The following is a 14,869-nucleotide window of genomic DNA, read 5'->3' as shown; positions in this document are numbered from 1 at the left end:
GTCCCCCCCATCATGCAATCCCACACCATAGTCCCCCCCATCATGCAATCCCACACCATAGTCCCCCCATCATACAATCCCACACCATAGTACCCCCCATCATACAATCCCACACCATAGTCCCCCCCATCATGCAATCCCACACCATAGTACCCCCCATCCTACAATCCCACACCATAGTACCCCCCATCCCACATGGCAGCCCCTCCTCACACCTCCTAGAATTGTCAGGCCCCCTCCACAGGCTTCACATGTACCTCTCAGGCAGACACTCTCCCCTGTCAGTGCTAAAGACGCTGGTGCGCAGAGCGAGAGCAGCCATGCCTGACCAAGTTCCTGCTGTAATATAACTTCTGAAGCGCGCGCTGGCTGCCGACCCACGTGACCTAGAAATGTCACGTGATAGTGTGACGTCAGAAGGTCCGTTTGGTGTCTGGAGTTTAGACACTACCGTATTAGATTCAATTGTATTGCCGTTCTGTGTACGGCAATACAGTTGTATCTAGCAGGCAGGACATTCGGGGCCTGGGACAAAACATCCGGGGCCCAGGCCCTGAATGTTTTAACCTTGCGATGCCCACTAGTGAATGGGAGTCGGGAAACGGAGCTCTCATGGGCCCCCAGGAGCAACTGGGCTCGGGGCAGCTGCCCCTTTTGCCCTGCGGCAAAGACGGCCCTGGATGCAAATAGCACACTTGAAATGAACTCTGGACCTTTTATCTGCTCATTGTAATTGGGATAATGAGGGAATAACACACACCTGGCCATGGAACAGCTGAGAAGCCAATTGTCCCATTACTTTTGGTTCCTTAAGTGGGAGGCACATATGCAAACTGTTGTAATTCCTACACCGTTCACCTGATTTGGATGTAAATACTCTCAAATTAAAGATGACAGTCTACAGTTAAAGCACATCTTGTTCGTTTATGGACCTGACTAATTAAAAACAATGGGCTCTGCCAGTGACACAATTAGCAAACATAATGGGCTCTGCCTCTGATATAATTAAACAATGAGCTAACTTAATCACTCACAGGAAGAAAACACACACACACACACACACACACACACACACACACACACACCTTTCCCAAAACACAGAAAACCTCCAAAACCCCACATATCTCCATAAACTACACATCCCTGGATAGCTCTGATCTGGGCGAACCAGCAACCGCTGAACAAAAAGTTGAATCCGGTTTTATATAGTAATCCAAAGTCAGAGAGGCCTCCCACAGCCTGTACTCAAGATAGGCTAGTCCTAGCCTATCAGTGGAGGGTCAGACACCTTGCACCCACACTGATCAAGTGTTTGGTAATAGCTCTATCTACTTTGCGGTAGTCAAAGCCTAGCACTGCTCCCATTGACTTCATATATTATATTTCAGCGGGGAAGAAGTAAATCTAGCCAAACATTGAAGGTTACCTCTAGAAGCATAATGACTAAATACAATCATGAGAGAACTTTGGCCCCAGGAGGCTCAGTCTCTAGACAGCCATTCATATTATAATCAGCTATTGGCCACCTCATGATCTGAAAGAGCTTCACTTCTGCTGCCATTGGACCCTGCTAGATGTCCTCAGGAACAGAGCAACTACCAATATGCCCACTCCAAAGAGCAACCCCCCCTTTTCTTCCTCAACAAGAGGATCTGGGCATCTCAAGCTGTCATTTGTTTTCCTGCACAAGTTCTTATGCTCCTTACAGTGCTACGGCCCTTAGCTCCACTACACAATATAGGCTGTGTTCACTATATTTGGTGGGGGGGGGGGGGGGGGGGGGGGGTGTTAATAGCACAGAATGCAGCACTTGTTTTGGGTAAACCAACAGAACCCATCATAAGTCAATAGGGAACGACTGACACCAGTGCTGTCAGAAATTCAAGCTGTGGTGGATCTGTCTCATGACCAAGGCTGGGTTCACATCATGTTCTTGTCTTGCGTTTAACCTATACAAAAACTAAATATACATTAAACGGATGCCATCTGTCACCATAGGCTTCCATTGTAAAAAAAAAAAAGTATATGTTAAAGAGGTTGTCTTATCATGGACAATGGGGGCATATCGCTAGTATATGCCCCCATTGTCTTATAGATTAGGGTCCCGACGAAAAGAACGGAGCCCCGAAAGCGAAGGAGGGCACACTGTATGCACAGCACCCCTCCATTAATTTTCTATGGGGCCAGCGAAAATAGCCGAGCGCTGGCTAAGCCATTTCCGTTGGCCTCATAGAAATTAATGGAAGCGGAGGCGGCGCATGCACGGTACGCTCCCATTCGCTTCTATGGGGAGCCAGCTTAGTGGTGGCTGGACCAGAGTCTTCCAGCCAGCACCTTGTCGGGCTCCGTTCTCGATAAAGGGGCGGGTCCCAGCAGGACAATGGGGTATATCCTAGCGATGTGCCCCCATTGTCCATGATGAGACATAACATTTTTTTACTAGAATCTGCAGGATGGAAAAACATACTGTATTACACTTTTTGGCCTCCTGCACACGAACATGTGCGCCCTGTGGCCACAATGCACGAACACCGATCGTGGACCCGCCGCAGCAGATCGTGGACCCATTCACTTTAATGGGTCTATGATCCGCCCGTTCTGCAAAAAGATAAGACATGTTCTATCTTTTTGCGGTACGGAAGTACGGAACGAAACCCCACGGAAGCACTCCGTAGTGTTTCCGTGGGTTTCCGTTCCGCACCATTCCGCATCTCCGGACCAATTGATCCATAAGTTTTATTCTTAAAGGGGTTCTGCAGTTTGTTCACTCCAGAGGATATTTCATCAGTTAAAACAGAGTTTAGCCGCGCCCAGGCAGGTTGATACTAGTTGTTACGTCACTGGGCCAGCGGTAAACAGTGAGAAGGCCTCGCCGCTGCCTTCTCAAAACAGCTGATCGGCGGGGGTCCCGGGTGTCGGACCCCCGCCGATCAGATGCTGATGATCTATCCAGAGGATAGATCAGTTAAAACTGTAGAACCACTTTAAACCAGGAAGATCTCATTAGTTGTCATAAGATGTCCTGGATTAAAACTGCACATTCTCCGTCAGTGACGAGGAGAATTGTGAGGGGTGTGACGCATGACCACTGGGCCTGTGAGGAGTCATTTGTTAGTCTACTGTACCTGGCAGCAACTCTCTGGAGGAGTTTGCTCGTTTGCACTATGCATACAAATGTAAATCTGTAGAGTAATCTACCTCAGGATCTGGTCACAGCAGGAACAGGTGTTTTTTTTATTTTTATGAATTCTTAAAATGAAATAACATTAAGGCTACTTTCACACTAGCGTTCGGGTTTCCGTTCGTGAGCTCCGTTTGAAGGAGCTCACGAGCGGACCCGAACGCAGCCGTCCAGCCCTGATGCAGTCTGAATGGAGGCGGATCCGCTCAGACTGCATCAGTCTGGTGGCGTTCAGCCTCCGCTCCGCTCGCCTCCGCACGGACAGGCGGACAGCTGAACGCTGCTTGCAGCGTTCGGGTGTCCGCCTGGCCGTTCGGAGGCGTGCGGATCCGTCCAGACTTTCAATGTAAGTCAATGGGGACGGATCCGTTTGAAGATGGCACAATGTGGCTCAATCTTCAAGCGGATCCGTCCCCCATTGACTTTACATTGAAAGTCTGGACGGATCCGTACTAGGCTATTTTCACACTTAGCTTTTTTTTGCTAAAATAATGCAGACGGATCCGTACTGAACGGAGCCTCCGTCTGCATTATTATGATCGGATCCGTTCAGAACGGATCCGATCGAACGCTAGCCGAACGCTAGTGTGAAAGTAGCCTAAAATGGGTAAAAGTTTGCGTTTTACTTACCTTTCCCAAAATTCCCCCCCTCCCCCCCCCCCCCCAGGGTGAACTTGATGTCTTTTTCATCTGTACTAGGCAACTGTATAATTTCGACCCATTGACTATGGCTAAAAATGGTACCAGTAAAGAATCTACTGAAACTTGCTGCTCATTAAAAAAAAAAAAGGTAGAAAAGAAATGTGAATAAAGCCATTTAAGTCACTATTTTTTCAATGGACGAAAATAAGGATCTGTAATACGGAAGAGTGATGGTGACAGAAAATTCCACGACTGAAAATTGGTTCCATTCACCTTAACAAGGCTTGCAGAAATCCACGTGCTTGCTGCCCCATTCAAATGAAGAACTGATTTTCAGTCGCGGAATGTTCTGCTTAAAAGGAGCCTTTCAGCCCAGAATGTTCCTTTAAGTCCCTGCAATGGCATTACAGTGTTAGAGACCACAACCATTTTCCCATACAAGATTCAGATGTGGAAGAGCATAGCGTTGAGGAAAGAGCCACTCCATTTTTGCTTCTCCAGCAGAGCTTAGACTGCTTCTACCAATTAAAATACAAACTGACTCCATGACATTTGACAATAATGATATTTATTTAGGATTCATTTTTCAACATTGTAATACCACTTAACTTTAAGAGTGCCTACTAGAAGCAACATTATGAAGAGAAATGTGACGGCAAAGCCAATTCCTGGAAGAATTGAGGTCAGGTGCTGGAGACTGGCCATTCCTAAGAAGACAACATTTGTAAGAACCATGGCAGGGTTTTAAACAAAGGTCAACCTGAGCCAAAATTTTGTTACCCAATTCTTTCTTCTGCTGGAAAACCAGGGGTCCAGTGGTGCCCACCAAGTACAGAGAAATATCAGGCTGATCTCGCCGACCTTGAAGAGAGAGAGCAAGCATGTTATGAGGAAATCCAACTAGCCAGAAGGGAAGGAGTCATGGGTGAAGTTGGGGGTCAGGCATAGACTTATGCATATGACGGAAAGTTACAAAAGATTGAAATGAATAGAAGCAATGGTCAGATTACCACTTATCTCCAGCAGTCCCATAGATAAAGAATACGCAACCTGCCATTCAATTCATATGGGGGGAACAAAACCACAATTCTTGTGATCCCCTGTATATGCAGTGGCGTAGCTACAGGGGTCGCAGCGGTCGCAATTGCGACCGGGCCCCTGAGCCAGGGGGGCCCACAGCCCCCCCACCGCCTCCTATTCAAATTGTGATCTAATAGTGCCGGGGCCCGGGGGCAGTGCGCACGGCGCAGCGCAGTAGGCAGCTCACGTGACTGTCAGAGGGGGCGGCCAAGGAAGCAGACATTGAGTGAGGTGAGGACTGAGTGAGGAGGAGCCGCCCGGAGGCGTGGTTTGCGCGCATCTCCGGCTCCCTCCCAGTCAGACACTCAGAACGAAGCAGCAGACGGCAGTGACTGTGTGGTCCTGCAGACGTGCGGTGGCTGGCGGTGCGAGGTGAGTTTTGAATAGCCTCTGGCCGGCCGCCGGGCCCTCTAGCCTCTACAGTACTTTATAATACAGATGTGCCGCCGTAAAGTCCCCTCTCATCTCCCCTCTTGCTGCAGACTCAGGAATGGCAGAAACAGTAGCACAGCAGCATGCAACAGTGAATGAATTCTTGCAAAGTGTGTCTGACCTTAGCTAGATAGAACATCACTGTGCTGCATCGACAAACAGCAGTGGCTGAAACCACATCAGAAGATCATGCACCAAATAACCACATTAACCTAGACTGCGCGCTTTCTTGTTTTCACTCAACAGATCTCAACTTAAATAATTACCAATCGTTAACAAAATCCGTCTTGTTCTGGATCATTACTACATTTAAATGCAAGCGTTTTCCTCATTTTGATCCATCAAATGAAAGATATGTCACCCCCCCCCCCCTCCCCCATGGATAGATCATGTTGCTTTTCATAATACAGCTTTCTACTCACTAAACAGTATAATGTTAACAAAAATGAAGTAAAAAAAATAAATTTGGGTCAAAACTTTGTTTTTATGTCACTTTTAAAAGTGAGTGGGCACCAGATTTGTGAAATTTGACTATTATAATGGTGGACCATGGCCGACACTGCTCCAGTCACTCAGACAGTCAACCCTACATTTGCCCATCTGCTCTTCCTCTGTTGACCTGGACCCGTCGATCTTCCTCAGCTTCCTTGCATTGGATCAGGCCACCACAATTCTGTTTTGTCTCTCCTCGCATGCTGCAACCTGCTGTTAGCTAGGCCTCTCCCCTAGTCCTCAGGGTATGAACAGCTCCCTGGGCTCTTACAGGGCAAGCACCCATGCGCCCAGTGGCGTAGGGATCGCCATAGCAATGGCTATGGGGCCCTACGCCACTGGGCCCCCGCCGCCGACTGAGGATGAAAAAATAATAATATAAAACCATGTGGCGAGTGGGCCGGGCCCGGGCGTGGCGCTGTGATAGGGGGCGGTCGGACTAGGAGCCGGAGGCAGAGAGGCAGTATGGGCTGTGGTTTGCCGGAAGTGTAGGAGGCGGAAGTGGCATGTACAAGGAAGCTGGAGTGTGGGTGGCTGGGTGGCTTGGCGGCGCGCGCAGTACGGTACGGCTTCACCGTGTCGTTCGGTTCAAGTGGCTGAGGTGAGGGCTGGCTGGGGAGTGGGACTGAGTCCGTCCCTGTTGCGATGTGTGTCCAACCGAAGCAGCAGGCGGCAGCGTCAGTCAGTCAGTGAATGGAGTCAGACGTGGAGTACTGTAACTGGAGACTAGAGTGGACAAGTATTACAGACCCCTCAGGTAGGATTAGGTGGCAGTGTCTTTGCCAAAATCCCACTAACCATTACCACAAATGCAGCTGCGCCTGCCAGGCTTGAGCAGGTATATGTGTGAATAGGGAAGATGCTGAGATCCGGCTGTACCTTACAGTGAGCTACCGCCGGATCTCAGCATCTTCCCTAGTCCATATTCACACATATACCTGCTCAAGCCTGGCAGGCACAGCTGCATTTGTGGTAATGGTTAGTGGGATTTTGGCAAAGACACAGCCACCGAATCCTATCTGAGGGGTCTGTAACACAGGAAGGTGAAAGTACATATTGTGGGGTGTGTATGTGTATTAGACAGAAGGTAGGGATATGTATCTTGTGTAGTTTGGGTATTAGGGAGAGTAAGGGGTATATATCTACTGCTGATACAGAGCCACTCTTCACCTACACGTGTATCAGCACTAGATATATACCCCTTACTCTCCCTAATACCTAAACTACACAAGATACACATCCCTACCTTCTGTCTAATACACATACACACCCCACGATATGTACTTTCACCTTCCTGTGTTACAGACCACTGTACAATTTAACAATCTTCTTTAGTACACAGACATTTAGGCTGGGTTCACACCTGAGCGTTTTACAGCGCGTTCCTACGCGCTGTAAAACGCTCAACAGGCAAAAACCAATGATTCCCTATGGGAATGGTTCTCACCTGAGCGTTTTACAGCGCGTACGAACGCACTGTAAAAAGCCCTACGCCCCAAGAAGTACAGGAGCTTCTTTGGGGCGTATTGTCGCACGTTCCCGCACATAGACTTAGCGGGAACGCGCGACAATGGGCATTTGTTTGTTTCCTCGCGCGTCTGTAAACGCACGATAAAAACGCCTGAAAAAAGTGCATACAGAGTACACTCGGGTGTGAACCCACACTTAGATTCATACATTTCCTACACTGACACAAATGCGTTGCCAGTGACCAACTGTCTGTGCTCAGTCCTACGCGTAACCATCGCAAGTGCATGAGGAGCTGCGGATGTGGCGGTGAGGTCTGAGAGGTATGTGGGAGATTCGGGACGGGGGGGGGGGGGGCCCATAATTTTTTTTTGCTATGGGGCCCAGTCATTTCTAGCTACGCCCCTGATATAGGGTATAATATATATAGGGTATAATTAGCCTTCACAGTAATGGCTGGATGCTCCTAGTAGCGTTTGAAATTTGTGGATGTTACCCATAGGGCATAACAGGAAACAGGGTGCATGGGATGAATGACAGGGCACGATAGTTAATAGTGTTGAGTGAATCGAAGTAACCAAAGTGGACTTTGATCCGAATTTCAGGAAAATTTTGATTTGCACGAACCAAAATTTCCTTATGCTTCATGGTAACCAATACATTTTTCCTAAAATGGTGGCTAAAAGTAAAAAAATTATACTCTCCTCATCCACTTGATCACCAAGAGGCCGTCCGCCCCAGTTTTGGTGCGTCTTCTTCAATCAAAGGACCTACGACGAGCGTGAAGACATCACCACATGATCACACTGATGACAACATTGCGCGGCCAGCATGATCACGTGGTGACATAGTTGTGCTCGCTGCAGGTCCGTTGACAGCTTTTCTTTAATCAAGTAGTGAGAGAATGGCCTCTCCATGAGCAAGTGAACGAGGAGAGTATAATAAACTGCTGAGCACCTGAATGTGGGTCTCAGATGCCACGATCAGCGTTGAAAGCGGCATCTGGGGGCTTAAATGATAGGGGCGGCTTGATCGCTGTTCCCAGTCATTGCGCTCACTACATACAATGACTAAGTAATTCATAAATTTCTTGACAAAGTTCAGAAAAGCAGCCGAATCACATTTTTCAGAACTTCGCTCATCTCTAATGGTTACCCATGCTTAGAAAAGTCTGCTTTCTACCAGAACACCACACCTGTCTATGTCGTGTCTTTAATACCACACACAACCTGTGGACAGATATGGTACCATTTCCAGAACAAAAGCAGCCATGTTTTTCTTGTTCTTGACAACTCCCTTTAATGCCTTAACTTACTGCGTGTGTGATTAGCACAATCCGTTGTACAGCTTTCAGAGGAGGATGGCACACACACAGAGATGCTGCAGAAGAAATAAACCTGAAAGAGAAGGATAAAATAAAACTGGAGTCTCATGATTTAGAGCTTTCATTAAATTGGTTCTAATATTACAGGGCAATTTATTAAACAATTCTACAGTTTTGAAACCAGCACCTGGATCTGAATACTTTTGTCATTGCATGTAATTACAATTTTTGTATAGCTACTGATTTATTCAATAAAATACATCTGCATTGAGCCACCTGCTCTTTGTTTTTTCTTATTTCTTTGACCTGCTCACTGAGATGGCCGCACATGCTCAGTTTCATCCTTCAACTGCCTCCTGAGCTGTGATAGGGAGAGCTGAGACACGCCCCCTGAGCTGCTGTAGAAAAGACACTCCACTTGACATAAATCTAGCAGAGCAATGGATGAGGAGACCTCTGGATCCATGTGAGGTACAGGTCTGGTTGTACACCCAAAAAAAAAATATTAAAAAATAATTTCTACAATTAGTTTTATCTATCTTTTTTTGTTTTTGTTCTACAGCCTGCTGTGCTTCCCATGCACAGCAGACTGCTCTCAGTGAGTTTACAGAGAATCCCTCATCTGACAGATTTTCTGTAACTCCTCCTGTGTGCACAAGGGAGCGGGCACAGTCTCTCCCCCCAGGTTGGCAGAGCAGTAACATGACAGTCTGCTTCAAACTGCAGACATAACCCCTTCTATGCCATCGACCTTAGGGATTGCTGCATGGAGGGGATAACCATCGGGCCGCTGCTCTGTTGTGGCAGAGGCCTGATGCTTGAAGGATAACTTGAGGGAGCTCCCTCCCCCATCAGGCCGCTGCGCTTCTGTGGCAGCGGTCCCGATGGTTACCATGGCAACGGAGCCTGTTCAGGCTTACTGTGAATGACAATGCACTGCAATACACTATACAGTGTACTTCAGTGTATGGTAGAGGCATAAGACCCACTGGATCTTCAAGAACCAAGTGGGTCCGAGTCAAAAACTTAAAGTAAAAAAACAAACAAAAAACTTCTTCCTATATCGGCACATATAATTGGTAAAAACAAACAAAAAAAACACTAAACATGTTTGGCATCGCCACGTCCATTTGGACCCGATTTACAAACGGATCACACGTCCTTTTACCGCACGGTGAACGCCAAAAAGAAAAACTATGATGGAATTGCAATTTTGCCCACCGCACGTCTCACAAAATGGTATAAAAAGTGATCAAAAGAGTCATATGTACAACAAAATAGTACCAAACTGTCATCTCATCCCGCAAAAAAATAAAATAAAAAATATGGCGCTGAAAATGGAGACACTAAACCATGAATTTTTTTGTTTCAGAAATGCTCTTATTGTGTAAAACATACACATATACATTATACATATACATATATATTCGTGTCCGTAAGAACCTGCTCTATAAAAATAGCATGTGATCCAACCCGTCTGGTGAACGCCGTAAAAAGCAAACAAAAACAAAAAACAATCGCTTTTTTTTTTTTTATTACCTTACATCTCAAAAAGTGTAATACCAAGCGATCAAAGTCATATGTGCCCCAAAATGGTACTAATCAAATCATCATCTCATCCTGCAAAAAATGAGACCCCTAATAGAAACACAAAAAACATGATTTTTTTTTTAATTGTGTAAATCCAAAATAAAAGTATCGCCGCATTGTTACAACCTGCTGCAAAAAATATCACATTATCTAATCTGTCAGGTGAACACTAAAAAAACTAAAAAACTGTGGCGGAACAGCCATTTCTTGTTGCCTTGCCTCCGGATCCGGCAACAAATCCAGGACAATATAAGGTCCCTTTCACACGAGCGAGTTTCCCGCGCGGGTGCAATGCGTGACGTGAACGCATAGCACCCGCACAGAATCCTGACCCATTCATTTCAATGGGTCTGTGTACATGAGCGTTTTTCACGCATCAGTTCTGCGTTGCGTGAAAATCGCAGCATGTTCTATATTCTGTGTTTATCACGCAGCCCTGGCCCCATAGAAGTGAATAGGGCTGCGTGAAAAACGCATTGCATCCGCAAGCAAGTGCGGGTGCGATGTGTTTTTCACTGATGGTTGCTAAGAGATGTTGTTTGTAAACAGTTTTTTATCACGCGCGTGAAAAACACATCAAAACACATTGCACCCACGTGGAAAAAACTGAACAACTAAACGCAACTGTAGACAAAACTGACTGAACTTGCTTGCAAAATAGTGCGAGTTTCACTGAACGCATCCGGCCCCAATACGCAACGCCCGTGTGAAACCCGCCTAAGAATTAAAAAAATTGGCAGCACTCACAAAAAGTAAGTGGAAAGAAAAACACTATTCACCCTTGTGGTCGCAACTAGGGATGAGCAAACTTTCAAGTTTGGCGTAAAAGATTCAGGTTCGTGTTATGTAAGAATTCCGTTATGGATTCTGCTACCACGGACCATAACTAAGGGTCCATTCACACGTCCGCATAATGGGTCCACATTCGTTCTGCAATTTTGCGGAAGGGGTGCGGAACCATTTATTTTCAATTGGGCCGCAAAAGATGCAGACAGAACCACCACCGCACTTCTGAAAAAAATAAAAAATAAATAGAGCATGTCCTATTCTTGTCCGCAGCCACGGACATGAATAGGCATTTCTATCAGAGTGCTGGCCATGTGCGGTCTGCAAAATGAGGAACGCACATGGCCGGTGTCAGTGTTTTGCGGACCGCAAAACAGTTGCAGACATGTAGTAGCCGAATCCATAACGGAATTTTTAGATAACCTGAACCTTGTATGCCGAACTAGAAACACAAGTTCACTTAACACTAGTCGCAATGTTTTAGCTCATAGCTTGAAAAGAGTTAAATTACTCTTACGGGTAATTGGATTTTCCAATGGCCTCCACAACGGCACTCACAGGAGGGTGTCCCTGCCCCCAGGACAGGAAACAACGATTTAAAAACTCCTCCGGCCCTTACCTATTCAGTCAATAAGAGGACACGGAAGTGATTCAAGAAAATATATTAAAAACAAATTACATCATTAAAAAAACAGAAAAAAAAAAAAAAAAAGGAGGGAAAATCCCAGTGCCGTTGTGGAGGCTATTGGAAAAACAAATTACCAGTAAGATTAATTAACCCTTTTCCCCAGCACCGCCACAATGGCACTCACAGGAGGATTAACAGGAGTAATCAGCTCTAGGGAGGGACCACAGCAGAAAATCCTGCGACCAGAAGACAAGTCTTGTTTTTTGGGAATATCCAATTTGTAATGATTGAATAAAGTCATAGAGCTTGCCCACGTGGCTTCCCTGCAAATCTGGTCTAATGAGACCTAAGAAGACTCCACCCATGAGGATGACACCGCCCTAGTAGAGTAAGCTCTTATTCCGGTAGGGGGATGAAGATTCTTCAGGACATAGGCAAAGGCAATCATATCTCTGATCAATCTTGTTATAGATGATTTGCTGGCTGGCTGCCTGTCCCTTAGTAGGACCCCGATATTGGAGGAAGAGATGATCTGACCGTCTGAAGTTACCGGTGGTGTTCAGGCAAGATAAAACACTCCTAACATCCATGTTGTGGAATTTTCTATCTTTATCCATAGTCTGAGATAGGCAGAGGGAAGGTAACAACTTCCTGTTCACAATGAAACCTGAAAACAACCTTGGGAAGGAAGGGCAATGCCTGAGGATTATGCAGTCCTCCAGAATTGTAAGATATAGAAGTTTGTAAGAGAAAGCATGGATTTCTCCAATTCTCCTAGCGGTCGTTATAGCTACAAGAAAAACTGTTTTGTAGGTGAGAGGACCAAGTTTAAATCCCAGGGTGGAATGATGGAACGGAAGGTGGGCAAACTTCTGGTAGCCCCCTTCAAAAAAACGCTTTATTAGTGGGGACTCTGCTAGTTTTACATCTAGAAAAGCACTTAAAGCTGAAACCTGCACTTTGAGCGTTGCAGGTGGGAGACCTTTATCCAAACCTGTCTGTAAAAAAAACTTAAAATTTGTAGAATGTCTGGAGAAGTCATTATTTGAAAAGGACAGGAAAGCATTCCAGGTTCTTAAATACATTCTAGAAATACATTCTAGATTTATAAGCTTACGACTAGAGTTGAGCGAACACCTGGATGTTCGGGTTCGAGAAGTTCGGCCGAACATCCCGGAAATGTTCGGGTTCGGGATCCGAACCCGATCCGAACTTCGTCCCGAACCCGAACCCCATTGAAGTCAATGGGGACCCGAACTTTTCGGCACTAAAAAGGCTGTAAAACAGCCCAGGAAAGAGCTAGAGGGCTGCAAAAGGCAGCAACATGTAGGTAAATCCCCTGCAAACAAATGTGGATAGGGAAATTAATTAAAATAAAAATTAAATAAATAAAAATTAACCAAAATCAATTGGAGAGAGGTTCCATAGCAGAGAATCTGGCTTCCCGTCACCCACCACTGGAACAGTCCATTCTCAGATATTTAGGCCCCGGCACCCAGGCAGAGGAGAGAGGTCCCGTAACAGAGAATCTGTCTTCATGTCAGCAGAGAATTAGTCTGCATGTCATAGCAGAGAATGAGGCTTCACGTCAGCCACCACTGCAACAGTCCATTGGCATATATTTAGGCCCAGCACCCAGGCAGAGGAGGGAGGTCCCGTAACAGAGAATCTGTCTTCATGTCAGCAGAGAATTAGTCTGCATGTCATAGCAGAGAATGAGGCTTCACGTCAGCCACCACTGCAACAGTCCATTGGCATATATTTAGGCCCAGCACACACACAGGCAGAGGAGAGAGGTCCCGTAACAGAGAATCTGGCTTCATGTCAGCAGAGAATCAGTCTGCATGTCATAGCAGAGAATGAGGCTTCACGTCAGCCACCACTGCAACAGTCCATTGGCATATATTTAGGCCCAGCACACACACAGGCAGAGGAGAGAGGTCCCGTAACAGAGAATCTGGCTTCATGTCAGCAGAGAATCAGTCTGCATGTCATAGCAGAGAATGAGGCTTCACGTCAGCCACCACTGCAACAGTCCATTGGCATATATTTAGGCCCAGCACCCAGGCAGAGGAGGGAGGTCCCGTAACAGAGAATCTGTCTTCATGTCAGCAGAGAATTAGTCTGCATGTCATAGCAGAGAATGAGGCTTCACGTCAGCCACCACTGCAACAGTCCATTGGCATATATTTAGGCCCAGCACACACACAGGCAGAGGAGAGAGGTCCCGTAACAGAGAATCTGGCTTCATGTCAGCAGAGAATCAGTCTGCATGTCATAGCAGAGAATGAGGCTTCACGTCACCCACCACTGCAACAGTCCATTGGCATATATTTAGGCCTAGCACACAGGCAGAGCAGAGAGGTCCCGTAACAGACAATCTGGCTTCATGTCAGCAGAGAATCAGTCTGCATGTCATAGCAGAGAATGAGGCTTCACGTCACCCACCACTGCAACAGTCCATTGGCATATATTTAGGCCTAGCACACAGGCAGAGCAGAGAGGTCCCGTAACAGACAATCTGGCTTCATGACAGCAGAGAATTAGTCTGCATGTCATAGCAGAGAATGAGGCTTCACGTCAGCCACCACTGCAACAGTCCATTGGCATATATTTAGGCCCAGCACCCAGGCAGAGGAGAGAGGTCCCGTAACAGACAATCTGGCTTCATGTCAGCAGAGAATTAGTCTGCATGTCATAGCAGAGAATCAGGCTTCACGTCAGCCACCACTGCAACAGTCCATTGTCATAAATTTAGGCCCAGCACCCAGGCAGAGGAGAGAGGTCCCGTAACAGAGAATCTGTCTTCATGTCAGCAGAGAATTAGTCTGCATGTCATAGCAGAGAATGAGGCTTCACGTCAGCCACCACTGCAACAGTCCATTGGCATATATTTAGGCCTAGCACACAGGCAGAGCAGAGAGGTCCCGTAACAGACAATCTGGCTTCATGACAGCAGAGAATCAGTCTGCATGTCATAGCAGAGAATCAGGCTTCACGTCAGCCACCACTGCAACAGTCCATTGTCATAAATTTAGGCCCAGCACCCAGGCAGAGGAGAGAGGTCCCGTAACAGACAATCTGGCTTCATGTCAGCAGAGAATCAGTCTTCATATCATAGCAGAGAATCAGGCTTCACGTCACCCACCACTGTAAGAGTCAATTTTCATAAATTTAGGCCCAGAACCCAGGCAGAGGAGAAAGGTCCCGTAACAGACAATCTGGCTTCATGTCAGCAGAGAATCAG

The 14,869-nt window shown here is 46.6% G+C and overlaps 1 protein-coding gene across 3 annotated transcripts in view; it reads right to left on the bottom strand.

Annotated features, from left to right (window-relative positions):
* Positions 1-3,795: 3,795 nt before the first annotated feature.
* The window catches only part of LOC122941392 (zona pellucida sperm-binding protein 1-like), a 30,496-nt gene continuing 19,422 nt past the window's right edge, over positions 3,796-14,869 (bottom strand). For 2 of the 3 annotated variants that reach the window (XM_044298611.1, XM_044298612.1), the window contains exons 5-6: positions 8,610-8,691; positions 4,404-4,684 (exon numbers count right to left, since the gene is read on the bottom strand). In XM_044298611.1, coding sequence (XP_044154546.1) covers positions 4,434-4,684; positions 8,610-8,691 — 333 coding nt within the window. In that variant the 3' untranslated portion in view covers positions 4,404-4,433. Of the gene's footprint in view, positions 4,685-8,609; positions 8,692-14,869 lie in introns of all 3 variants that reach the window. The other variant, XM_044298613.1, reaches the window with a different exon arrangement.

Source organism: Bufo gargarizans, chromosome 6 (assembly GCF_014858855.1).
Source record: "Bufo gargarizans isolate SCDJY-AF-19 chromosome 6, ASM1485885v1, whole genome shotgun sequence".
Classification (NCBI taxonomy): Eukaryota; Metazoa; Chordata; class Amphibia; order Anura; family Bufonidae; genus Bufo; species Bufo gargarizans.
This window is presented reverse-complemented; position numbering and strand designations above follow the sequence as displayed.